The 27,324-nt window shown below is 41.2% G+C and overlaps 1 protein-coding gene across 2 annotated transcripts; it reads right to left on the reverse strand.

The window, feature by feature from the left end:
* Positions 1–72: 72 nt before the first annotated feature.
* jag1b (jagged canonical Notch ligand 1b) lies at positions 73–26,174 on the reverse strand. Of its 2 annotated transcripts, none has more exons than XM_056760594.1 (26): positions 25,842–26,174; positions 25,234–25,533; positions 19,102–19,159; positions 16,374–16,631; positions 15,562–15,622; positions 13,336–13,466; positions 13,136–13,255; positions 11,326–11,436; positions 11,140–11,253; positions 10,923–11,036; positions 10,744–10,790; positions 9,966–10,139; positions 9,471–9,621; positions 8,656–8,820; positions 8,461–8,574; positions 8,258–8,371; positions 8,047–8,160; positions 6,827–6,943; positions 6,209–6,236; positions 5,766–5,851; positions 5,081–5,194; positions 3,997–4,106; positions 3,672–3,905; positions 2,629–2,760; positions 2,412–2,544; positions 73–1,895 (listed from the first exon to the last, which is right to left on the reverse strand). In XM_056760594.1, the coding sequence occupies exons 1-26, from the start codon at positions 25,911–25,913 to the stop codon at positions 1,447–1,449; spliced, it is 3,621 nt and encodes a 1,206-aa protein (XP_056616572.1). In that variant the 5' UTR covers positions 25,914–26,174; the 3' UTR covers positions 73–1,446. The 2 variants fall into 2 exon arrangements, with proteins under 2 accessions (XP_056616572.1, XP_056616571.1); XM_056760593.1 differs by having other exon boundaries at positions 11,326–11,439.
* Between the last annotated feature and the right edge of the window lie 1,150 nt (positions 26,175–27,324).

Genomic DNA, 27,324 nt, shown 5'->3' on the forward strand with positions numbered 1-27,324 from the left:
ACCTAAACCATGTAGTGTAACATAAGAGCGAACTCTGTCCCACTCCCAAAACAGCACAAAGAACAACAAATCCAAAGCAAACAAAAAGATTTAATTTTCTTTTTATACAAAAGGTTTAATAAATATAACATTCAAAAAATATCGCCAGGAACAAACTAAAAAAGTCAAAAATGAACATTGAATATTGCCATGATCTCATAAAATGTATAAGCATGTCGGTTTGTTGTTGTTTTTTAGAGAGCCTAGATATAAAATATTTGGGAAAAGAAAACTACACGTGCACAGCAATAGAAATGGACTCCTGAAAGCAAGGCAGTCTACAGTGTTTCCATTGGCCCCCCTACTGTTCAAGTATTCACAGCCTAGCTTACGACATACTGCAAACCAAAACTAAAGAGAAAGGTCTGTTTAACTCATCTGAGAGCGCTTTATCAACAAGCAACTTAAAAGACTCTTGTTCCCTTTTCATTTTTTTAATTATTTTTATTTTTGTTATATGTGGCAAGCAATGTGTCTGCCACCAAGTATCCGAACAAAAAGCAGCCATTAATTGTGACTTGCATCGGCATGCAAGTAAACGTTGGCAAAATACGTACAATAGAAGTTTCAAATATTGAAATATCTGACAACGTATAAAAAGGAAAAACAGAAATAGGCGCAAAAATGCCTGTCTTATTTTAAACTTATTTTCCTCTTTAAATTTTGGTATCTGAAATGTGAAACGAATTCGTCTGAACAAAGCTTTCGACTTACAAAGCTATCAAAACCTTCAAAACTAGACATGACATATAAATAAAAAGGAATGATATTTTAATTTTCTTGATTATTAAGTTAATAAATCAAATATACACAGTGATTAATTAAAAAATATATACATATCTACACTTCTAAATTGACAATTCTTCATATTGGCAGCAAATGCTGACCGACCTATCCCGCCCCAAGAAAAGAAAAATAAATATTTTTTTTGTTCTTTTTATTCGTTTCCGACAACTGCTGTGGCACGTAGCTGCGAAGGCACTTTAAGCTCTGAACTAGAAATGAACCCGACTAGAGAAAGTTTTCGCACAGCCGCTGGATAAGAAAGAAACGACTACTTTAGCTGTGGGAGCATTGTCATGATAAACAAAAATAACACTTACAACTATTTGCAAACACTATGCACACTCAGATACTCAAACGTATCCACAAAAATATCGACATATTTGAAATGTATGTTTACGTTTTTTCTTTTTCAAAGGAAAACGCCCGGATGCGCCATTCCCGGTTTCCAGCCATCCACAGCAACTATCAATTGCCAGTGTTAAGCCAGCTTGTCGAAACTTAAATTAACACAGGATTCTAGGCCGATATCGGCCCTGTAGTCCAGAACGCGACGCAGCGGTCTCCAGTTCATACGTGAGGGATAGGGACAGGGGTTTGGTCGCAAGGCAACACAGCTGCCTGCTATACGATATACTCCGTCCTGTTTAAGCTCTGTGCCGTCTCCAAGTCTCTGTTGTCCTGTTTGTTAGTCCAATTTGGGTTTTTGTTTGCCGTGCGCTCCTCCTTCTCCACCAGCGTGTAGGCTGGCTGTTTGGTGAAGCGTGCTTTCTGCAGGTGTTTCTCCATGTCCTCTTCCTCCACCTCAGAATTATGCGTCCTAATTTTGGCAATGATGGAGTTCTTTCCCTCGTAATCTTTTATGGCCACGCTGTGGGCCGCGTGTTTCTCGATTGGATTTTTGATTTGGTTGAGCTGCTCGCGCACGTTATTGGTGGTATTGTCCTCCGCGGCTGAGATAGCTGCGTTGCTGTTCCGTTTCCGTCTGCGATGCACACACCACAGGAACGCCGAGGCCAGGGCGAGGATCCAGAGCACTATGAAGATGGAGCTGAGCAGAGGAACCAGGTAGTCTGGGGAGGAGGAAACAAGACGCAGGTTATTCATCAAATCTTTTCCTATTTCTGGTCCCACGCACTGAACATTAAAACATTTGGTAGGTTTAGAACTTCAAAGCTTGAACAAAAGTGGAAAGTTTACGGTAATGTTTTCCAGTTTTGGGACAAGGTAGGTAATTTATTTGTTTATAACATTTATGCCGTGCACTTGTCCAAGTTTAAAGGGTTTCTCAAGCAGCTTTGGCAGAATCTTTGGGCACCATTTTTGATCAAGCGCATGATGTCCCTGATGTCTAAATGATGTTTCATCCAGCTGGCAGAGCTGATGTAACATTCCATGGCTTCGATGACTTAAAGTTTCTTTCGGCAGATGAATATTTCTCAAGACAGACAGACAGACAGACAGACCTACCAAACTGGCCCACACTTCGGAAAAGTTAATATTCTGGACATGCTGAACCTTTTAACATAAACTGTTCTTGCTAAATTTCAAACAATCGACCCAAGTCAAGTCCAAACGGAGCGGCTTACCAGTTTTGGGGCTTGTCATCGGATGAACATCGATGATGGCTTTAATGATGGTGCTGTTTCCATTGCGCTTGCTCACCAAATCAATGATCTGGACCGTGATGTCTTTAATAGAACTCCTGGGTTCTTCTGTGGACTAAACAAATGCTCGACTTGTTAGTATCACATTCAATGGCAGAAGAAAATCCCAAGTCATCTGATTTTTTAAAGTTTTACTCACAATGCTGACGTCAATCTCATTGCTGGCTGTAGACGATGAGTAGCAGGTGATGGAGACGGCTTTCCCTGTTGTGAGATTCTTCAGTAGATACCAATGTCTCAGCTCATTGCATACCTGTTCTACACTCAAGCCCTGTCAGAACATACAAATCTATCATGAGACATTGTTCTGTTATTGTTTACATGTCATGGACTAGAAGTCAAACGAAATGCATTTCAGGGTTTTACTTTAAAAACGAATCATTTAATAAACATTTGGGAACTACTTAATATTTTCACTACATCGCATTAATAATGCAATTGGCCATATTGTGAAAATATCTGCCTCTCAGTATACCACGGCGTCTCGCACCTCATTACTTAAATCTACACGCAAATCCCCAACAACTGCTCTTTAGTTTCAGGTTTGGACTCCCAGAAAAGAGCTGGGAGCGTGAACAGAGGAAAGAGACAGAAGAATTAAAGATTTAGTCGGTTGGAGAGAACATTTAAGACCGAAAGGCAGTTTCTTTCCCCGCCAAAGATTAATCCCACTACGCTCATCCCTTATATTGAAGTTCACTGCTGTAGCCCATTAGCATACAAATCTCCGAATTTTTTTGTGTCTGTGTTCTTTATTGCTCTTATTTGTCTCTTTCTTTGCAATTCTGCTTGGCTGGTGGTCAGCCACCAGAGGTCTTTCTCAAACTAGGGACTTATACAGTGACTGCTTAAGTATTAAAGCGTTATGGGATATTAGCTCTGGAATGCCTCGGTTTGGAAAAGGACACCGAGCCAAGGCTTATTGTCCAATATGTATTTCTTACGTTTTTTTCAGCATGCGAAAAAAAGATTGTTTGGATATGACAACAAAGCTTGCGAGAACTGAGCTAGCCTGGAAAACTTCACCCGAGAGAAACGTCGTCTCCTAGATGAGGAGAACCTGATCTTTCACGCCCCACTGCTCTATGTCGAATTAGAGAAGGGTGGAGAAGACGTTTGGAGACGGGGGAAAACAGCCCAAAAGCTCATAATTCAATCTCTCCCCTTGAAAGTATGACTCACTTGAGGCATGTTCGCCTTGTTAAAGGTGAATGTGATGTTGGCACAGCTGTTGTCCTGGTTAGAGAAGCTGGCATGGCATTTGGGGGGTGGTTGAGGTGCTGGGGGCCAGCATTCTCCGAGGCTAAGGCAGGGTTTGACAAAGCAGTGTTCCTCCTTGATGGGAGCACAGTATTGGTCAACGGGACATGCACTTCTGCCATTTCCTGGCCTACATGACTTTGGTCCACACCACATCTAAACGGAAAAAAAATCTTTCATGAAACTACTGCATCCTTATATAGAGCGTAATTTATTCATTAAAATGATAATAATGCAAATAAGTTACCATGGTGCAATGAATCCTTCCATTTTGACATTGGCATATATTGCAGTCTTCTTCCCATTTGGTGCCATCAGCAGTCACTTGTCCATTAACAAAACAGGGTCTGCCAATAACTGTAAATAGCACAGATGGGGGATTACAACATGGCCAAAGAGGGCTTTGGACTTTTCAGTAGAGAAATGACTCTTTTTTTTATTTTTAAGAGTTGCAATGTTGCTTGATGTTTAAAACCTTGCTTTGTTGTAACATGAAGGACTATGAAAGTTTTAATGCACGTTTCAGTCTTAAAAAATTGTATTGTTGAAAAAATGACTGTAGAATTTGCTTAGTAAAATCCACGTAACAATTTGCACAACATTTTTTTAAAGTAAAACTTGCTGCTATAATTCAAGTACAACTTACTAACCAGAATAAAGTAAATTCTACTTTATTAAATACATTTAGTTTTTTATTAAAATATCAAATAATGTTACATAAAGTAAACAAAAAATAATTACGCTGAACAAAAACATGTGTCTAACTCAGACTTCACGGATCACTTACTTTCATATGGAAATATACTATATTTTAAAACATAAATGGTCAAGTAAGAAGTGACTGGTGGTCTCTGTACTGGCATTTTACTGAAAAACACTCAAAATGACGAATCTCCTAATGCAGATACAGATACAAGGCATGCTGGGAACTACAGATCAACTGCAAATAAAGTTATATCTGCAAAAATGATTTATGTAGTCTCAACACAAAAGTATCCCTAGTATCCCTAGTATATTCACAAAACATTGTTTTATCTAACAAACGTAATGTATTGACATTTATTAATCCACTGGAGTGTCACAGATTACGTTTATGATGGATGGATGTGCTTTGCGGAGCTTCAAAAATATGGCCTGGATATTATTTTATATAACTCTGATTCTGAACTCACTCAAAAAAAAAAATTCAACCCATCATTGGATCAGAAATGGACAAGCCCATCCGTTGAAAAAAATAACCACACTCAAGGAAATACACTCAATAAAATGTATAGAGTGCATAGATGTAAATCTGTGTCATCAGTTTGCACAGGATTATATATATATCTCACCTTCTTGACACTCTGGTCCTGTTCTTCCAGGAGGACAAACACAGCGATACCCATTGATTTCATCTTCGCAGGTGGAGCCCAATGCACAGGGAGAAGACTGGCACTCATTAATATCTGAAGAAAGAAGAAGGAATCACGCTATGTAAACATTCAAATGTCTTGACATTATAGCACCATGTCTTGTCAAAAGGAAGTGCAGCATTATTCTACACCCTGCAATTTTGCAAAACTCCCACAGAGATAATGTGGATTGAGATAAACTGAAGTATGACCTATCAGACAGACTACAACATCTCTGGCTTAGCTGACGGTAATGTCACGAGAATTGCGAGTTCATTTGCAGGTTCGGGTGTATAGAGCAGTAAAGCCCGAGGTATGTTTCAACAGCCAGATGTAAGCTTTTAAAAGAGAAAAATGAGCTCTGTAATCAGCGTCGGATAACTAGGCCGACTGGCGTTCGGTCACTGTGAGCCAGTTTCTCCCGAGGGACTGTTAACATCAGCGTTGTAGAATACAAGGACGACTCATACTGAGTTTATGGCCTCCTGCCCAAAGGGCCGGCTTATTGGGTGGCTAGACCGTGCATTTCGCGTTAGCTGTTTGTTTTTTGAAGAGACGTTGCACATTAACAAGGCTGACAGCCAAAAGAGATCAGGGGATGAAGGGGGCGTCATGCGACACTTACTTATGCGGCAGTCTGGACCGGCGAAACCCGGGGCGCACTCGCAACGGTACCAGTTATCGCCATCCATGCACGTCCCGCTGTTGTAGCTGTGGAGAGAGAAAGACAAATGTATTACAAACTCCAAATCTCATTATTTCCGTAGCATAAATGCTAATCTATCACGCTGGGATATGATTCAAAGGTCGGCTTGCGACTTGGAGAAAAGCGTTTCTTGTGGTAACATTTTTTCAGAATGACCTCAGACAACTGCAAATCTTGTTCAAACAACGTCTCAAGCAGATGAACACTGTGTCAAGAGCACAATAGGCAGCGAGCTGCACGCACCCTTGGAATGACACAAGCTGGGAGTGCCTCTTTCCCAGAGTGTGAGAAAGTGCGGCACAGCTGTACGGGCCTGTTTACAGCGGCACAACTGTGTGCGTAAATGTTTTGCAAGGACTTACCATGGGTGTGGGTTGCAGTCGTTGGTATCTGAAAGAGAGAGAGAGAGGGTTTGTTTTATTTCACACCCATGTGAGTACAGAAGAAAGCACAAAACAGCTAACATGTTGTGGCTTGCGTCGCTTTGCGCATGTGCGCGCGTGGGCGTCCAGCTTGGCAGCGTTGCCGATGCTGTGCGTTGTTCGGAAAATGACTTCTAGCTATTTTTTCCTTAAGTATGTCTTTGGGTTTGTTGGTTCACGCAGATGCCAGCGAGAGAGTCAGAGGTGTACAACAATACATGAGAAAGGACATAAAAAAAGAAGCGAGGAGAGGGGGTGGGCTGTAGACATCTGTCTCCACTTTACCTCATTTACATTTTTCCCTCATAGCTGGCAGCGGTCTGGAGTGTCCAGCCAGTGTGAGGTGGGTTTGGGAGGAATAAAAGAAAAAGAGCAAGAAAAATGCAGGAAGAGAATCTTCTTTTATTTACCGACTCCAAGCAAAAAGGACGGCGAGATTGAGGAGTTGAAAGAATGCAAGAACAAAAAAAAGTGTTCTTCTCACTTCAAACTCTCTTTCATACCTAGGAATTTACTTGCAAAGCACTCAAGCTATTGCCTAAAGGAAGCAGTACTCACTTTCTGTGCAGGTGGATCCCTCCCAGCCTTCCTTGCAGACACAGGTGAAAGAGTCACCCTTCGATACACAGGTGCCCCCGTTCTCACATGGGTTGGGCAGACAGCTGCTGTTCTTGGCTGTAAAGGAGCCACAAAAAGGTCAGAACCTTCTGAACTTATGACACGGACAGACACAAACACGACTAAAAACCGCAGCAAGGTCACCACACTCAAAATACACTCGCTTCATCGTGAAATATTACCAAGTATAATATTTCCCAAGATCCGTTCCTTCCAAATGAATTTCCCATCAGATTATTTAGTGAATTTCCCATCAGATTATTTTAGTGGACCGTTCGCCAGATATGATCTCTGAATCCAGCGAATTTGCGAAAAAGAAACGCTCACCCAAAAATCGGAGGGGATTATTTTACAGCTCGTGCTATTTCAAGAGAATTACTGCCAGCACGTTGACAATACGAGAGCGAGAGAAAGGCGGGAGTGTTGAGAAGGTTTGACCCAGTTCAAAGCTGGACGGATTGGTCACACAATCTCAATTTCTCCCATTCGGCATCGCAACCTTGTTTTTGGTCCCGCTCTTAAATTACAACTTGGATTATTATCTAAAAAGCTTTTACAGGGGCTGTGTGTCATTTTTTGGAGGATCTATTGACAGAAATGCGATATTATATACATAACTATGTCTTCAGAGGTGTATAAAGACCTTATATAATAAAGCATTATGTTTTTATTAAATTAAAGCTATTTCAATCTACATCCACTGGGGGACCCCTACATAGAATTCACCATGTTGTTCCTACAGTAGCCCTAAAGGGACAAACTGCTCTTCAGAGCGCACTTCGTAATACATGATCTACTTTTCTCAAAGAAGTTAAAACATGGCGACATCTTAGATCAGCCACCGAATTGCTTTAAAAAGGAGGGGTCCAGAAAGCCATTGGTTGCAATTCGCAACCTCACCACTGGATGCCAGAAATTCCATACAATGGACCATTAAAGTTACAAAAAATTACTATTTGCATATTTACAAGATTTTTATTTGCTAGGGATTTGCTTCAGTTGTTTACTTCAAACAGTATGGCACACAGCCCACTTGCATACAATAGAAAATTGCACCACCTTTTTCCAGAAATTTGGGGGGTTTGTGAGAACTGTATTGATGTAAGTGTGCTTCATGCATGTGACCTATATTAAATATCGAAACAACAACTCCTTCCTACCTATGTTACAGGTGGCTCCTTCCCAACCAGGTGAGCACCTGCATTTGAAGGTGTCCCCTTCATCATGGCACGTACCTCCGTTGTTGCAAGTGGCTTCGTCGCATTGGCTATCGCCTGTAATGATTCGACAATATCTTTAACTCTGTGCATACACGCACACATACAAAACCTCAAGAAACTGGGTGGATCATAAAAACATTGTCTTTCTTACGGGAGTGGCAAGTTTTTCCCTTCCAGCCGTTTCTGCATTCGCAGTAGAAATCGTTCACCAGGTCTTGACATGTCCCCTTGTTCAGGCAGGGGTTTAGACTGCAGTCGTCAATATCTGTAAAAAGGCAAGAGAAACAAATCAGTCCAGTGACATGAAAAATTTTGCAAAATGAAAAATGTGCCCCGATATTTAAATCAACGTACTGAGCTCGCAATGATCTCCCTCCCAGCCGTCTGCGCAGATGCACTGGTAGACATTCACTTTGTCGATGCAAGTCCCGCTGTTCTTGCACGGGTTGCTTTCGCAATCGTTTATATCTGAACGGAGATCACATGACGTTAAGAATCACAAGAGACCCCAGATTTAAAATAACTACTGTAGATGATCCTCAATCTTACTCTCGTGGCAGTAGGTTCCTCTGAATCCTCCCTGACATTCACAGGTAAACTGGCCGCCCGGCTGGCTCCTGCAGCGCCCATGAGGGCCGCACACGTTCGAGGAGATATTCCGCACCCTGTCGGGCGTACTGTTAGATGCCACTTCGACAGTGCAGCTGTCAATCACTGCGAAGAAAACAAAGCTTATGGGTGTTGGATTCATTGTGAGCCAACGGCATGTGACGTCAAACCTACAAGAGCGTGTTTATTTTTTAAGTGAAGCTCTTCTGAAACATCAATTCTACACTCCTTTAGTTCACTTCACAGTACACACTTTCTTCTTATTTTGCAAAGTGGTCAATAGAGCCATATAAAGTCCAAATTCTCTCCAAGAGTTGAAAGAAACACGATGGGCTTATCTAACTGTGTGGTTGGTGTGATTTACCCCCTTCCCAAACACACACACATACAATATACACAGCCAGAGAATAGTAACCACAGAGAACACACACAGAGCTGTTAAGAAACTGGCAACCTTTCAGGAGGATTTGGAAAGGAGGAAAGTGTGTTTAAGAGACTCTATGTGTGTGTGTGTCCAGGGAGGTTACAGTCAAATAGCTCAGTATGGCAGAACAAGCCTCATGTAACAGAATATGAGCCCTCGTTCCTCAACCTTCTCCCTGGAGGTGGTGGGAGAGGACATGGGCGTGTAATCTAGCTTTACTCAGCAGCTGAACAATGGCATGCAACAAGCGGATCGTCTTACTTTGGCTTTCAAGGCTGGTTTAAAATGAGATACAGAGTCGAGAGCCGTCCCGGAGGCTGAGATTTCTCACCTTTGCATGATGTGGTTCGACAGTGGTCCTTCAGGTGAGAGCAGTTTTTGCCCTCGTAGTCTTCCGTACATTTGCACAAGTAGTCCGAGGCCAGGTTGAAACACTGCGCGCCGTTCTGACACGGGTTGGGCTGGCAGTAGTCCACATTCAGCTGCACCGGGGAAAGATTTAGAGGGAGAGAGAGCTCAATGAGGAGGGGAAAATGATATCCAGACATTTTTGGATTCTCACAAAACGGAGCAACCCTCGACAGACTCCGCAAAGGGTCTGCCAGGAAACGGCGCACCAAAGCGCTCCAGAGAATGAAAACAAATAAGATGAATATTTTCAAGAGGTAGCCAAACTCTCTCTCACACTAGCACTTTTTTACTTCACGTTTTCTCTTTCTTTAGGGTACAACCATTGGAGCTCAATAGCTCCGGTGTCCATTCACTTTCACTTCATGGATTTGTTACAAAAGAGTCAAATCATGAGTGAACGCAGGAAGTCTCTCACCTGACACAGCTGACCCGAAAAGCCAGCGGGACAAAGGCACTGAAATCCGTTGACTTCATCCTGACACCGACCGCCGTTTAAGCACGGGCTGCTTGCGCACTCATCCACGTCCATCGCACAGTGCTCACCTGAATAACCAGGTGGACAAAGACAGCGGTAGCCATTCACCAAGTCCTGCAAAAAAATAAGAACTTAATTTTCTAATCACACAATAACTTCTGCATTAACTATAAACGTTTTCATCGTATCGGCACAAAAAAAATTACTTTATTCAGTCCGGCTAGCTTGTTTTTCTGAACAACAAAATGAAGACTGCTGAGTCTCTTCCTCAGACGACACACCCACAGTATTGGCATGAGCTCGCCAGCATCAATCTATCGTCAAGTCATGTTTACAAATTCTGCAATTAGCTGCTATGATGAGCAGTTCTGAAGAATAACTTGTTAAACCTTGACGGTTAATAGCATCGAGTCTTAAAACGGCACTCTTTTGTCTTTTAGAAACGGTCCTGTTTTGATATGTTTAAAGCTGACAGAAGCAGTTCAAGGTGATTCTTTTGAGCACACATGTGCATTCCAATTGTTCCAATACAGCTAAACTCACTAAATGTATTACATATTTCACTTTGTTTGTCAGACAGATAGATAGACGGTTTAAATAAACAGATCCAGATGTGAACTGAATCTTGAACCAAAAATCTGCCCGTTTTTTGCTTTTGAGGATCAAGGCCAGTATAAAAAGGCGACTAAAGGTGAAGTGAGATCAGGAGAGCTCTTACCTCACATGTTCCTCCATTCAGACACTGACCCTTGCAGTCATTAACGTCTGTGATAAAATGGGTTTGAATTTAGAAGCACATAAAACATTTCGCAAACATGCTTTGGATGTTTTCCATTTCAACTTAATTAATAAAATCCATTCTTGAATCAATTGAAAAAAAAAAGCTTTTATACTCACTCCTATCACAATTCTGTCCCGTCCAGCCTGGTAGACACTCACAGAAATATGCACCAATCAGATTGTGACACGATCTGGCATTCACGCAAGGCTTGTCTTCGCATTCATTGGCATCTTTGAAAAAATGTTTGGATATAGTTACCATCGCAAAGCAAGAACATGTTGCAAAAAAACACATTAAGTTAAAAAGATGCTTGAATTTTAGATTGCTTCTCACCGATCAGACATATTTTACCAGTCCAATGGGGAGGACAGGTGCATTTGAAGCCGTTGACCAAATCTTGACAGCTGCCCCCGTGTTTGCATGGGTTGGATGAACAGTCATCCACATCTATGAGAACAGAGCAGGTTAGACACATCAAGTGTTCCTTTCTGGGTAGAGAGCGTTTGTGTGTTTCCTTACTGAAGTCACAGGACGGGCCGGTCCAGCCGACTGCACAGACACACTCGTAACCCTGACTGGTCTCCTTGCACATCCCTCCATTGGCACATGGGTTGGAAAGACATGCGTGTTCTGCTGTAAACGAAAGGACATCTCACTCTTTGTCTTTTGAGCTAAGTTAACCAGTTGATTTTGAGAATATTTAGTTTTACACATCCATAGTTTAAAGTTATGTCCTAAAGTTTTCTGTGCACCAAAATCATGTATATCAGATTGTGGTCTGAACATTCTGCTTAAGAAAGTAACATTCCCTCCTATCAAGTTCAGAGGAGAGGATTTCTTGATATTGCCCCAGGAGGCTGTCACCACCCTGAGTGCCTGAATCTGGATCAAGTGAGGCCAAGAGGGGGGGGAGAGGAAGACCGGGGGATAAAAGCCATGACGGTCCATCTGGCAGATTTCATCACCATACCCATCCAACAACTGACTTTAAAAACAGAGCTGATCCACTGGCAGGACATATCAAAACAGAGGATTAGCAGACCCGGGCGCCCTTCCTGACACTGTAGACAGTTCAGGCCCGAAGTCTGACATCATCTGATTCCCTCATATTGTCTCTCCACCATTTCCCATCAACAACTACACATCAGAATATTAAAATGTGAACAAACGCTATTGGTACAGTATTTTCACCTGGTCTCGATAACGAAATGAAGGAATTGCAAAACAGTGCTGTAAACCAAGGGACGTGCGCCAACACAAACAAACAGAAAGCTTGTCTACGATATGACTATAAAGATTTACAAACTGCTGTACATAAACTGCTCTGTGTGTGTTAGGTTTCAAAGTAGCTATCATTATGTTGTAGAGGATCGTAAATACAGAAAGACAGTAAAAATGCTGGTTGGTGAAACCACAACACATGCAGCCATCGTTTATGATGTTGTGCATCAATCAAACTCCTAAAACTTAAAGCATCATGTCTTTATGCCAAAAATATAAACAAGCCGATAAATGACAACTTTACTTTAGATATTATCTGCAAATTTTTTTTAATAAAATTTTACAAAATATTTTATACTCACTTCATTAAAACTTCTTTGGTATTGAACTTCTTTCCATTTCGTAAGCATGACAAACTACAAATATTAAAACCATTCTCACTGCCAAAAAACATCTAGCTGCACAGCTCCAACATGATAAAAATGAGACAAACTTTTAAGTGAAACAGCAAGTCCGTCATAATGAATAAAGAACATCATTAAAGATAAAAAAAAAGCACAACGCTAACATTATCTTCCAGGAACACCTATCTCATCCTCAGACGACACGCCCACAGATTGCTCAATGACTGTCTGATGCATATCGCACACAAAAATAGAGAAAGGGTTGGCTGAAATCTCCAGATTGTCTGGCACCAGTCCACCTGGAACCAAAGAAGTGTTTCTAAGGTGCTGTCTTGATGCTATGGGACAAGTAATCTCTCGATTTTTTTCAGGTAAGCCAAAATCTTTCAATTGTTTTTAAGGTTGATTGAAGATTACCATTTGCATAATTGCACTTTCTCTTTTTGCCATGTCTGTGAAATAAATGAAAATGTTGGTTTTGGCTAAACAAACATTATGATTAGCATCTCGACACATTTTCACAAGTTTCAGTGTTTTCAGTGAACTGCTGTGCAATTGTTTGAAAATGTTTTTATTACTGTACTTTTGTGGTATCTACCATTTCACATAAAGTCACCCCTAAACAGCACGTCAAATACGATAATTGGTTGCTTTTTGTGTCATTCAAACTGGATAAAACCTGCACCAAAGAAGACCAGACTCACCTCGTTCACAGTTGACCCCCGAGTATCCATCAGCACAAGTGCAATGGTACTTATCCGGTCCTGTATTGCTGCAAGTTCCTCCATTCCGACACGGCTGGAGAGTACCACAGTAGTTCAGATCTGCCATTAGAAAACATGCATTACTATCGAATGCCATGAAGCAAAAACAGTGAGAGAACAAATGATGAACATTTGCTTGCCTTTGTCGCAAAGATGTCCACCCCAATTTGTGTCACAAAGGCACTGCCAGGGCTCCACACATGTCCCGTGGACACAGCCGGGATGAGGGGTGCACTCATCACAGTAGGGACCTTGCCAGCCGTATAGACACCTGAAAGAGTTAAACACACAAAAATAAGAAGGGTTCTTATCGTGCCATCTTAGAATTCTTTCTGGCATGTTGCAATGCATTCTGGGATGGCTTTCCTCATGGAAAGTCAAAATCAATTCTCTCAAAAGGCAGCATATGATGTCAGGAAATTAAAATGGTGCCTCCCTTGGTAGCTCAACAGGCTTTGGAACAGCTAAAGTGTGTAACCATGTTCTTGAAGAATAATCTTCCTATAATTTTCTCCAACTAAATTTCAAAACTCGAGTTGATTTTTGAGGCGTTCACCAAAAGGTTACCCTTTTCCTAAACTGTGTTTTAAACTCCCGCAACAGTACGCTGGGGAAACAAACATCTCGTCTGATTATTTATTGGCGAGCCAGGCAAACAACAAACACCAGCTGTATAACTCCACTGGGTCTTTTACAGAGACTAACATTAGCTTGTGGCAGGACACTCTGTCTCAATAAAAGCGAAGCGGCTTGGCCCCGAAACTGCCCGGAACGTCTGGGTGGGGGTGGTGTATCCAGACCGCTTCGTTGCCAATGTATTTACGGTGGGATCTCGCTCCCGTTCCCATGTAGCAGTTCTCCACCCGAGGCGTGAAAAAAAGATCCGGCACCCCGGCCATCTCAAAGCCTTTAATTAAACGTCTTCTCAAAAATGTTTCAGCGATAGCTTTCGGCTACATCCATCCCTTAAGACGGCCATAATCAACCAGTGCTTTTCTGAGCCGGAGCGATAACCTGCGATAAACAGGGACTTAAGTGTTTAGCCTCAGGAAAGCAGACTGCCCTCTGGGGGGAAAAGAAAACAATTAGCCTGGGGTTGCAGTTCAGCTGTAAAAATAAACAGCGTTGTTGAGGAAAGCTCTCTTTTAGATTACAGGCGACTATATTTAAACTCTCGTGAAGATGCATGATAAACCTCCACAATCCATAGAATCTCCAGTCAGAGACTTGCCTTGCTTTCATTCTTCCTAATTATATTAATGCAGAAATACGGTTAAATGGCATGCCCAAAAACAATTTCAACCCGTAGGCCCTGATACTTTCAATTTAGCAAAGTTTCATATCTTGTTTCAACAGTTGCACAATTGCATGGTTGTGTGTTCTGGCATGCGTTCAGTGAGAGATGAATAGGTAATGGGATCCAATTATGCCAAATGAAACAAAGAGCTGAGGTTTGTGTGTACATCGACGTATATAGATCGTTCAGAAACACACTAGCTAGACCGGGTCCATGTAATAACCCATAACATGCTAATACTAATAAAACGTCCAAAACACAGCCAGTAAATGCTTATCCAAAGCTTGTCGTGACTTGCCCGGCCGATAGACGTCGAGTTTGTTGAACAAGAAATTCAATGTTCAATAACTTGTTGCTCTCCTTAACGCAAATAGGTTACACATGACGCATTCCTTCATGACAAAAGCAGTGAACTTCAAAAGCCTCATGTGTGCATATGTGCCCATGCTCGCGCATTACAAAATCCATTTCTCGAAATCTCCCATAACACATAATTTGTGAAATGAATTATTCTGCTGCTTAGCACATAATGCAAGTATAGCAGGAAAACAAAAACTGAACTTTGCTTCTCCGGGGAAACAACACAATAACAGACACACTCCGAGATATGCATCTCACTGTCTTTCCCTGTGGCCAAATTCATACACCATTAGTTAAACAAACAGTGCACTTTAAAAACCAATTAAAACTTAAACTTGACAGATTACCATTTAAAGATAAGACCTCAACATCTTGCCAGACAAAATACCATAAAATAGCTATAAATAGCTTTGCTCTAAAGTCTCTACAACATGCCCCCATTGACATTGTCTCCATGCTGAACTCCATCTTGGAATGAAGTAAATACTTTGGGGTGGATGTCAGTAATTTGATGACATTCTAACAAGATTTAACTGTGAGCCACTCGCTGTGGTCAGAGCTTGCACTGTTCCACTGTTTAACAAGGCTTCACTGAACAGCTTGTTGAGGAAAAAGGTTTAGGAGAAATAAAGCCGTTGGCAGTCGGTGCCAATGAGATCACTGACAGAGATATACCCCAACGATGCCATAACAATGAAGAACAACTTACTTGCAGGCTCCTGGTTTCTTACAGAATCCGTGTTCTGTGCTGCAACCTTGTCCGCAGATAGCTGATAGGAAGAGATATGAAATAGATATAAGGCATTTTGAGAAACAAATGAAAATGATTGGCTAGTTATATTGGAAAATAAATACTGGAAAAATAATGTTGTAAATGTATATATTCCTATAGAAAATGATGCATGTATCATCGGTATAAGTTAGTTAATATAGCAATATTTAAAAAATATTGAGTATTTCAAATTTTTATCTGCAAAATAAAACACAAACCGAAAAAATCTGAACACTTTTTCTGTGTTGATAATTCAATCATATTTTCTTAAATGGATCTCGAATGGGTAAACAAAAACTACTTTTTTAATCAAAAAGACCAAAAGATCTCAAAACAACTCAATTGAATTTTTTAAACCCCCTGCAATTTGAGGTCTGTCGTCAGGTTTTGAGCACCACCCTTTCACTTCATGGCTTTTCCCTTGTACAACAACCGCTTAAACAAACATTCAGTAAATTCAGTAAATCCAGTTCATAAAACCAGCCTGAATGACTCATGAATGGGACTGAACTCAATAATTTAATATCAGACACCAACAGCTCAGAATCTCAGATTATTACTGAATGATGACTATCTGTGAATTCAAGAGACACTGTGTCCAAATTGCTTGTGTATTATTGTTATGGTTACCATTTTGAACATCGAAAGCTCAGTCCTCGGAATGTTTGAATCTAGTGTTTTTTGTGTATTGGTGAACTTTTATGCACTGTCAATAATGGAAGAGAACTAGTCTACTTCTGTAAACTCACCTGTATTGCACTCAGGACCCGTCCAACCTTCCAAGCATGTCTTGTTTCCGTTCGAATCGCAGGTGTGGTGTCCGAAGAACTCGTCACGTGGCCGACAGAACTTGTTGCAGCCGAAGCCGTAGTAGTGTTCATCGCAGGTGACCCTGATCTGGTAGTCAAACTGGGCGACGGGGCCGTTGTGGGTCAGCCTCTGCCACTGTCGATTTGGGTTGATCATGCCTGAGTGGTACGCCTTCTCGATGAGCTTTACAACAGAACCTGAAGAATAAGTCACAGAAAGAAAGCGCTCGACATTAAGACATCAAACTTTTTAAAGAGCTACAAAGGTTAAAGAGCTGAATCTTGTTGCGTACAGACGGAAAATGTTGCTGGCCGTAAATGACCCCTCATTTCTACCGCTGGAGAAAAAGCCACATTCGCTATTTATTACAGTGTGTAAACACAAAGTAATATCATTGGCAGGCTGTACTGATAACGTCACACAATAACAAATATGGTTTTCGCTCTCACTCTTGCTCTCTTTGCCACCGGCAGCATTAGAGGACTCAAATGAAGCATCTGTAATGAGCATCTTGTTAAAAACAATGACTGTGAATACTTATCCACCCAGTAAATAATGTAAACTGGTCAGGGTGTGTGAAGGGAATGAAGGTCAGTGTTATATCTCCCACAGTCACCCAGTAGGGATTCGGCTTTACCATGTATTTTCGGTTCTTTTATCCAAGTTATTATTACTTTGTGTTGATGAAACATAGAATTGTGCAAAAACACAGAGAGCGATGTGTCCCCAACTCCTCTAGAAACAAAATGAAGTTACTTTTTATTAATGGGTGTCTGTTAGGCACAACGCAAAACAGAGTTTTTGTTCTCTGCGGTTGCCAAGCAACCTTGCGGCAAGGCATTGATGAAAATTTCAACTCATTGAAAAATAATTTAAATTCAGTGTCATTCACTTTAATAGGTTATTATTTTGGATTTTTTTATATAATACACCAGTACAGTATAGGTGTTAAATAATATAAGATACAATAAAATGTTCCAAATTGTACCTTTAATTTGTAAAGAATTCAGAGGAGTACCAAAACTGTTTACTACATATTTAATAGAATTTCAACAACAAATTCCACAAAATTCTTCTGACATGGGTAGTTGACAGACAAAAATGTAGAAAAAAAACTAACAATGAAAATAAATCTCTCTTGTGCTATTGTATATGATAAATAAAAATATAACATCATATAAAACTCAAATGTAATATTAACAGTTGTATTCTAAATTTTGCTATGTCACACCATAGGACACTACCCCGTTACTGTGATTATACCGCAATTATCATAAAATTACGCATAACGCCCTACCCCATCCGCTAAAATGTGTTCTATCTAACCACAGATTCTGCGGCAAGCTCTTTCTTCATTTCATCCCTAGAACAGTCTAGAAAACTCATAAATGTACATTCCATCATAAAGACCCACTTTTACCTTTCACTTTAATCTCTCCTGTTAAAATGCAATACATAAAAACAGATTTATTCAGTCCTTCCCAGAGAAGAGCGGAGTGAGACTAGGACGTAATAATATTATGAAAGCCAAGAGGGCCTACGGTTCAGGGGATTCAGGAATGCCGAGGGCTGTTGTGGCATTTCGCTCGGACCCTGAGCCTTCAGTCCGGGCCAAGTGTCACCTCTTTACTACCTGCAGCCTGATCCACTTCACTGTTGGGTGAGGAAGTCACGTTAAACTGACAAAAAGAGCCCGCGAAATGGTACGTATAGCGAAGGAAAAATAAAACCAAAGTCCTTTTTATTCTGCTCTGAAGGAAGCCAAAACATAGGTCTGCCAATTTATGAAAGTCAAAGAACAATATTTTAGCAGATCATGTTTTACAAGATTCTAAAGTACAGAGGAAATCTGCATGTTATAACCAAAATGTTATTTTACAATATTTATAAAGCTAAATACTGTTCTGAAAGCACTGATATGGGCGAGCCTCAATTGGCCGCAGATTTGGGGATTTCCAGATAGTTATAGTTGAATAAAAGGTTCAAAGATGAAAAATTGACATAAAATCCTTTACATAAAAGTCTTTGAAAACACAAACAACTCCACTTCAGAGAAACCAAGAGCATATCTATGCCGCCTATAAATGAAATTATAAACTATTAAATATAAGTCAAGTACACAACAAACCCTATAAAATCCAAAAGTATGGATTCAGCATCTTGTTCTTTCCGGCCGTAACAACTCCCAGCCAGTCACTAATCCGAATGGTAACACAATCCAGGACAAAACTATTCAAATGAACTGCACCAGACTCAATATAATGTCTAAATGGGATTGTTTCAGGCGTGTTAAGCCCTGTTGATGTGTACAAAGAGAGAGGTTATAGCAAACATAACCTTGTGCTTTAGCCATGCAGCGTGACAGAGAGGCCGTGAGACCTTGACTGCCAACACCTGCCATTAGTCATCAGGTATTCGGAAACATTTTCATAAGCATGAGGGCGCCCTCCCCCTTCAACACAGTGTTTCCGTAAGCCCCTCGCACGGCACACACACACCTGTCAGCACATTTGGTGTAAAGTCTAACATGCAATGTCCTGAAAAAGGTACAAAAACCATAATTTCAGTTCCCTCATTTTTTAAAGGCAGTTAGAGACAGAGAAGACAGAAAGAAACATGTCAAAACAACAAGGAAGAAATGCTGAATAAAAGACATCTAATACTCACTTTCACTGGCGGTATCATTATTGAAGTCCAAGGCCCCCACTATCAGCGTGTAGGACCTCTGAAAGAGAACAACACACATGGGGTCAGCAATGAAACCAAAACAGTCAAACATCAAAGATGATTTTACATCTTAAGTCAGGGACCTTGCTTTGTAACCAATAAACATCAATGACAAAAACTGACCATGGGCATATGTCGACAGATGGACCATAAAATACCACAAGAACAGCGGAACCATGACCTTGGTCGTGATTTCCAGAAAGCTTTTCAATTGACACACCACAGCATCAAGTAACCCATGCAGAAAAACATCCCTACTACCTCAAAGATATCACTAAAGTATCTGTTCTCAGAGATATCACTTGTCTGTGACGGCCGGAGACTTCGCAAACAGCAAAAAAGACGTTCCATCGTTATAAATCGGACCCCTACAGATTGTTAAGCCAATCAGAATCCTTTAAGGTTTTCAAGTCATTTTGAGCAATTTTTTTCTTGGTTTGTTGTTGGAGGAAATTTTAAAGTGATGGCACAAGCACTGATTATAGATTACTATGAACGTTCAGACAAAATAAGCTCCTAATTGTTTTGGAAAGTGTTAGATTCTGTGTTTCTTGCCGTCTGACATTTACAGCAGGTTTTATTATGTGTCGAGATCTGTTAGACCTGAAACATTGGCTCACAAGCATCTTTCAAAGTCAATGATCAGTCACATGACCTTTAGGGCTTATATGATTGTTTCAGAAAATCTGTACGAAAGCTTCGTCCAACTAACTTAGATCTCCTTGGTTTCCAAAACATCACAGTGACATCACTCCTTGGTTTCCAAAACATCACAGTGACACCATGGTACAGTTGGTTTCCGTTTAATACCTCACCCTACAAGAGGTTCATGAAACTACATTCCCAGAAAGTTGAAACAGGTTCCTCTGTACATTCTGTGTAACTGTCCTGCACATCTGACAGAAAGAGGTAGAAGAAAACAGCAGGTTGAAAGTAGACTTTTTGCATAAACCCACAAAAATCCCCTTTCTCTTCTCACTTTCAGGTCCTTTGTGTGCTGCGTTTTGTTCCTCTTTTTCCCCACGGAGAGGAATGTGGAGTTGAGGATCTGAGGGAGCTGCAGGGGGTGGGCTGCTTTTAGCATGACTCCAATGCAGGCCCGGATCTCTGGAGGGCTTGGCTACATTTCAGCACTTCTGAAACGCTTTGTCTGACTTAAGGTCATGATGGCTCTCACCGATATCAGGTGACAAGAGCCACAGAGAGAAAAAGAGAGAGGGAGAATGATTACTCTGCCTGGGAGTATAAAATAATTGGCCATATCTAGTTGTTCAGGTATTCGTCTTTGAAAAAACTGCAGGATAGAGCATATGAGAGAGAAAAGGTCTGTGTGTGTGAGCTCCATAACTCTCGGTGCCAGAAATGAAGCATCTCTTACAGCACCTACTTGTCAAATTCACACACTCGTACTCTTGACGGGGCACCATGGAATTTCCAACATCACCAAACGTTGCAGCAACGTAGCACCCGGAGCTCTTTAACCCAGACCATTCAAGCACACCGGTGCACAAAGAGCTAAAATTAGTCCTGGCTCATTTGGATCCCAATGACCTGAAGAATATCAATACACCCGCCTCGCCAAAGCAAAGCACCGCCTCGGGCAGAAAAGGTCATTTGAGCGGCATGGTCGACCCCCTTGTCATGTTTACAGTGTGAACAATATCGGATATGCGATAAAATTACCCGATGTCACCTGTGTCGAGATACATTTTGTCCTTCATGTCCTTAGTCACACTTGAATACGCTACAGACAAAAACATGTACACAGACTGCATCCTGCAAAATGTAACCCCCCCTTTAAAGTGACACATCTTGCCAATTTATGTATAGTAAACAAAAAGCTAAAGGATTTCAACTTCCACATTTAAAAGTCCACAGTCTTTAGCAAGCAGTCATATGTCTGGACATGAGCTCACACAACCTTCCCTCGGACCCGGGAACAGTACGCCACCTAAAACAAAAGGTGATGGACTTCTCAATCAGGCACTATTCATTACTGGTTTTCTGGCTTAAATCGGTTTAATTTCTTCTTAAGCTCTTTTGACAATAAAACAATTAAAGGGAAGGTTCTCCCAAAAATGTAAATTTTCACACTCATGTCATTCCAAACCTATAGGACGTTGGTAACCAAACAACATTGGAGCCAATTCCACATCTAAAGTAAAGATATCTTTACTCTGTTTTACAAACCAAATTCTTCCAAATATCTTTCTTTGTGTTCAGCAGAACAAAGACATTTCTACAGGTTCAGAAAACCCTGAGGAGTAAATTACAGAACTTTCATTTTTGCGTGAACTATTTCTTTAAATGACAGTCAGTCTCTCAGTTTTTTTTGCACAGGTATGTATGAGATTAAAGCATGGGGCCTGGTGAGACTCTCACTCCATAACTCACAGTCTAGTTATCAGCTTCAAACGCCTGCCGCCGCCAGGTTCACTTTTCCCATGTACGTTACTGACCTCTACATCTTCGCTGGACTCTCATTAAACCCCCAGCTTTACGTCCTGGCCAGTAGCGGTCTCTGAACCTTTGCTTTTCCTTATCACCTTTAGTCTACAAGCATCCGTCCAACACGCAGACACCATCTGATAAAGTCTCCTGTGCCAATCACAAAGTCTGAGTTGCCAGACGACACTATTGTTCACTTGCTCTCAGATGTTGGTTCTTCAGCACTAAGCTGGGTTTCCTCTATGGATAATAGGTCAAAATTAAAATGATGTCATGAATTACTCGTTCTCAAGTAGTTACAAACTTGTATGAATTTCCTTGTTTTGTTAAACACAAAGAAAGATATTTAGAAGAACGTTTTAGGGTGGTAAAAAAATGGTAGTCTCAGAACTGTTTGCCTTCTTAAATATTTTAAAATATCTTATTTCGTTGTGTTTAACAGAACAAAAATATACAATATTTTTGTTCTATTAGTGAATCATGCCCCAGAAATCTCAGTTACTAACATTCATCCAAATATCTTTCTTTGTGTTTGACAGAACAAAGAAATTGATTCAGATTTGGAACAACTTGAAGATGAGAAATTCATGTTAGAATTTTCATTTTGGGGTGGATTATCCCTTTAAGGATGACATCTACACTGTGGCCGATAAAAAATCGGAATCATCATAAGAACCACAGAAAAGCATATCAGTACCAATGAGGAAGATGCCTTTTTTGGCCATACCAAAAAGTGCAATTACTGTAAAAAAAGCAAAGAGGAAGGTCTTTTTCTCCTGGGAGATTCTAATCAGGAGTGGCGGTCGGAGATAAGGGGGGTTTCTCAGGGAAAGCTTTTGACAATCTTTTGCTGCTCTCTCTGCCATGGAAAATGAGACAGGCTTTCTTGATAACAGGTCTGTCACTCAACTGTGCACACAAGCGCTACTGGCTGCTGCCATCTAATCTTCTGTCACTCACGACGGCGATCGCGAGCGGGGACTGAGGAGAGGGGCGGATGAAACGAAACATCGGCTGTCAGATCTGTGGGTGCCTGCCGCCAGATCTCCATTCGATTCAACACTTGATACCTTAATTCCACTAACACGAAGCGTTTCTTGGTTACAATATGCTTGAACTGAAACAAAACTGTGTGTGAAATGAGTAAAGTTATTCTGTCCCATGCTCAATGACATGTTGGAAACACATAAACCACAATACTAAACAACTTTACAATGGCATATCAATACCTCATTTAAAACCCAAACAAGGTCGAGAGAAAAAAAGCCAAGCAATGCATTTCCCCTTTCTATGGCTCGACTAATTTGCACATAAGTGCCACAACAGAGGGGACCATATAAAGCAAACATGTCATTATCCTCTTTTCGCCAGCAGCTCTATCCCTCAAGGCAGGACAGTAATTTACGCGGTTCACCTGGTTTTTTTGGTTCCCACAGTGTCCCTCTATTTCCCCAAAGCCTGCTTTCCAACAGCACTGAACAGAATGGAGAAAGCACGATCAGCAAAGCCGTTTCTTCTCAGCTGGTTAACCTCAGCGTTTGGATAGTTTTTGTATTTACTTAGCAAAGGACATGTATTAAATATGCACATAAGTGCTAGTTTGGCTTTAGGGAAAGGAATAGGTTCACAGACAATTTAACGGATTGGAAGATGGGACAGGAAAAATGAAATTATCCAATTTGTTGGTGAACCAGCTTTTTGGCTCACGCAGTGCAGACAGGCCCCAGGTGCATTCAGGGACACGGGGCCAGAGAGCGCCGCTGTAATCTGCTGAAACGACCAGTATGAGAAGTAAGGTCAGGGCTGGGGCTGGGTTTGATTAGGAGCCAATCTCATCATTGCTGAGTTGAACGCAGCTTCCTGTGGCTTGCCCTGGGCCGGCATTATTCCTGGACTGGCTCCATTATGCACAGTAATCCTCCCTGTAGCCAGCTTGGCCTGGCCATTGTCCCCCTCCTTGTTTCACGATCGCAGGAGCCTGCTCTGTCTGGGTGGGCCATGCCCCAAACGCTCTGTCTCTTTTACCCTCTGTCCCCCTCTCTGAAAAGCAGAGGCCACTAAAATGCAGTAAAATGCAATACATGTGTGGCATTCCACTAAATGAGACAAACGTAATGTGATGAAATGCCGTCGTGGCTGGGAACTTGTCTAAAGCTTCATTAACTCCGGTAATAATTACTGAGGGTTGCGAAGTTAAAAGGTGCAATACCTGCTCTCCAGTCAGCCGTGACTGACACAAAGCCTAGACATCAACCCTCCCCACGCAGCTGCCAACAGAAAAAATAATTATCGGATAAAATACTGGCAGCCTCTCTGCTTCCTTAAGTGTGCTATCATGAGTATCTATAATCATAATTTAAAGATTTAAAGGCATACAGCAGCCATCCGTATCATTTTTTATTCATGAATTTGGCACATGATTTTATCCAAGCGACTTACAGCACTTCAGTATGTCTTCCTTGGGATTCAAACCCATGACCTTTTGCGCTGCACAAACAAAGCTACAAAACACCACCAAAATGGTTTTCTTTTACAAATGATCAATGCTTTAGACTCGAAGGTTGACGAAAATAGCTGATGTGTCAAGATTAACACATCTCCACTGGCCGTCTAGTTCACATACTGGACAGGTGGACAGTTCACCGGGGCAAAGTGTTTTAACAGGGACACATTGTTGGTCCATTGACTTGGTCTCAATTCTGACCCTGCTGAGAACTGTATCCATTATGACATCATCAGGTCAGCAGGTGCACTGGCACAGGCACAGGCAGAACATGCCAAAAGAAAGTTCAACGTCCTCGGAGCCAAAAACTCCTGACAAATAATATTTCTGAGGCAAATTTATTTGTAGACCAACTATAGTGGGGAATCCCAGCACATTACAGTATCCAGTTCAATACTAGAAAAATAGCTCGAAATTACATTGTTTGCCATGTTTATTACAGATTACACCGTTACTTTATATACTGATAAAACATGGCACGCATTTTGGCACACGTCAAACAATATACAAGGTAGATATTAAATTACATTACTGCTTCACATTCCAACACACAACTTTACTGCAAATCACCTTTGCATTTAGACTCGATAATGTCCCTCACAGATTTACAATTCAAGATATTACGGTAACTCATAGATTATTTAACAGCTGCAAAACAAACATTGGCAAATCTTCCCTCTCTACAACACATCAACACTCATGCACCAGACCAAATTTTACATAAGCTTTATCAGCATTAGAGACACAAGATGTCTGATATGAACTGTTTATTTAATTTGCCAAATTAGTAGACGCCCGTATGCGCGCGAGCAGCTGAAACGACCACCGCGCGGAGTGAATCAATTGACTCAAGTTCATGAAATCAAGACAAACCCAAACATTTCGCTAGAAACACACCGTCACGGAGCATCGTGCATGTCACAGTATTTTTTGTACGTGACCTTGACAAATATTCTATAATATGTAATGCAAAACTGAAAAGAACAGGTAAACTTTACGCACGAACAACACACGTGGAGCGGAACGCCGCAACACCATCCGTTGCGTCACCAACGCGCAGTGGTCTCAGATGAAACATGCACAGAAACAAAACAAATCGCCACGAGAAAAGATTCACTCACCGGCCACGCGAAACTGAAGGGCAAAACAATCCGTGTCTTTTCACTCCGCGTACCCTTGGTCGAAAATGTATTCCCACCGAGAACGGGCGTAGATCCAGTTCCGAAACTGCAAGGCCCAGCCGCGGAAACGCGCGATTGATATTCCTTCAGACAAACTTTAAAATATGTATCACATTCGTCCCGCGTGCATTTGCGATCCGTGTTCCTGACGCCGTCGCAGCACGAGCCGTTGTGCAGTTCTCCGTTCGCATTGTTCATCGATAAGATTTCCAGCTCGAAGTGCCCCGATGCTTCAGACACCTGTTGAGGAGAATGCATCTTTAAACGCATGTAAACGCAAACACTACATCTGTTTAGCTTTATGGAGTGCGTTAATTGTTGCAAACAGTCTGGGAATCTGTCAATGTCAAACTTTTGTAAAGTTCTTCTTCACATCAGCCGTCCTCTGCCAAATAAGCAAGGGATCAGATTATAAACACTACTGATGTCTTAAACCGTGGACACAAAATGTTACTCGCACCAAGGTTTAAATAAGGCTAATTTCAGGTTACATGCAATCGTTTTAAACCCCAAAACATTTTTTTTTTAAATACTCAAAATCGACTCACCTTCGTCGGCAAACATAACAAAAAGGCATGAAGGTAAAAAGCAGAAAATACTGAAGTCCGTCGCACAATCATGCCTTCTTGCTGGTGTTGCTTTGAAACGCAGAAGTTCTAGCCGACTTACGGCTCTAATGTTTCCCCCGATTTAACATGCACGGGTGAAGAACAACTTATGTTTGTTTCGGAAGACTATTTTCCAATGTCTAGGAAACTGCCTCCTATTATCCCAGCGAATGTCAATTGCGTATTTTTTATTATGTTTCTCTCCCCTCTCTCTCTCAGTGACGGGTATATATTACACAGAAGCCATGAGAGCGTTTGTCCGCGACTGAGTGCCTGCGCATTCAATACACCAAGTTCAGTTAATGGGGGTGGGAAATGCATGCGTAATTTTAATATTCAGAACTAAAGAGGTTTGGCCTGTATGAGAAGCCCCGCCCATGTCCCCCGGTCCCACAAGATGACGGGTTTAGCTGGAGCTGCTTACAGTGGAATAACCACTTGTTCCTATTCACATGTTTTTGCGCTGCGTAAAACACTTCATTTTAGAGTTTTATTAGTAATTTGTAAGTAAAAATTGTCTTTTTCAATTTTGATATAGTATCCATCTACGAATCTTAGTGGAAATTATTCACAAAATTTCAATATTTAGTGAAAATATTCAAATGTGTTTTTTATTATTTGGCATTAAAGTATGGTGCTTGTGGGCACACATTAGAAGTCATTCTTTTTCACTTTTCTGAAGTGGGTTTTTATTTTGATTTATGGTATAACGTTGGCATCAGAAGATGCCAGATTTGTATCTCATGATGTCATTTAATAAAGGCTCAGTCTACGGATGTAGACTTTTGCTTGCATCACCAAGCTGTTTCATAACCATAAAGCACTATATGTGCACACAACACATATAGTAATCATTAGTTAATTGACACTGGCTATTGCCCCAATAGCTCATGCTGCCCTCTTGTGGGAATCGGGCAAGTTTTGAATAGCTTTTACACACAGAATCATTCAGGTATGTATAAATCTGGATGAAATATCCTCTACTATTAGGGATCTCTAGCTCTTTGATATTTCTTGTACGTTACGGATCATGCTACGCAGGTCACACCACAGACCTTGGTGCAAACAATCACCCGGTAGGCCGATGGGACAGCAGGTAATCAGTAACTAGCAGTTATTTCGCCATGTCATTTTACAACTGCTGTGGGACGGCAGGTTTGTGGTATGATATCCTCTGATAAGCAACCCCAGTGGAACAAAAAAGTGCATTTCTACACGTCAATCAAAATCTATCTATTAATCTTGATGTTGAAAGATGAATGGTGGTCTATCTCAATTTGTCTCTGCGTTTGATCAGAGTTACGTTGGAAAGCAAGACCATGTTAATGCATGTTAAGGATGTGCATTTTTCCCCTTAAATGAATAGTGTATCCATTTATTCTCCCACAAAAATTGACATCTGCCTCCGGCTAGCACTCCTTGT

This window comes from Triplophysa dalaica, chromosome 11, assembly GCF_015846415.1.
Source record: "Triplophysa dalaica isolate WHDGS20190420 chromosome 11, ASM1584641v1, whole genome shotgun sequence".
NCBI lineage: Eukaryota > Metazoa > Chordata > Actinopteri > Cypriniformes > Nemacheilidae > Triplophysa > Triplophysa dalaica.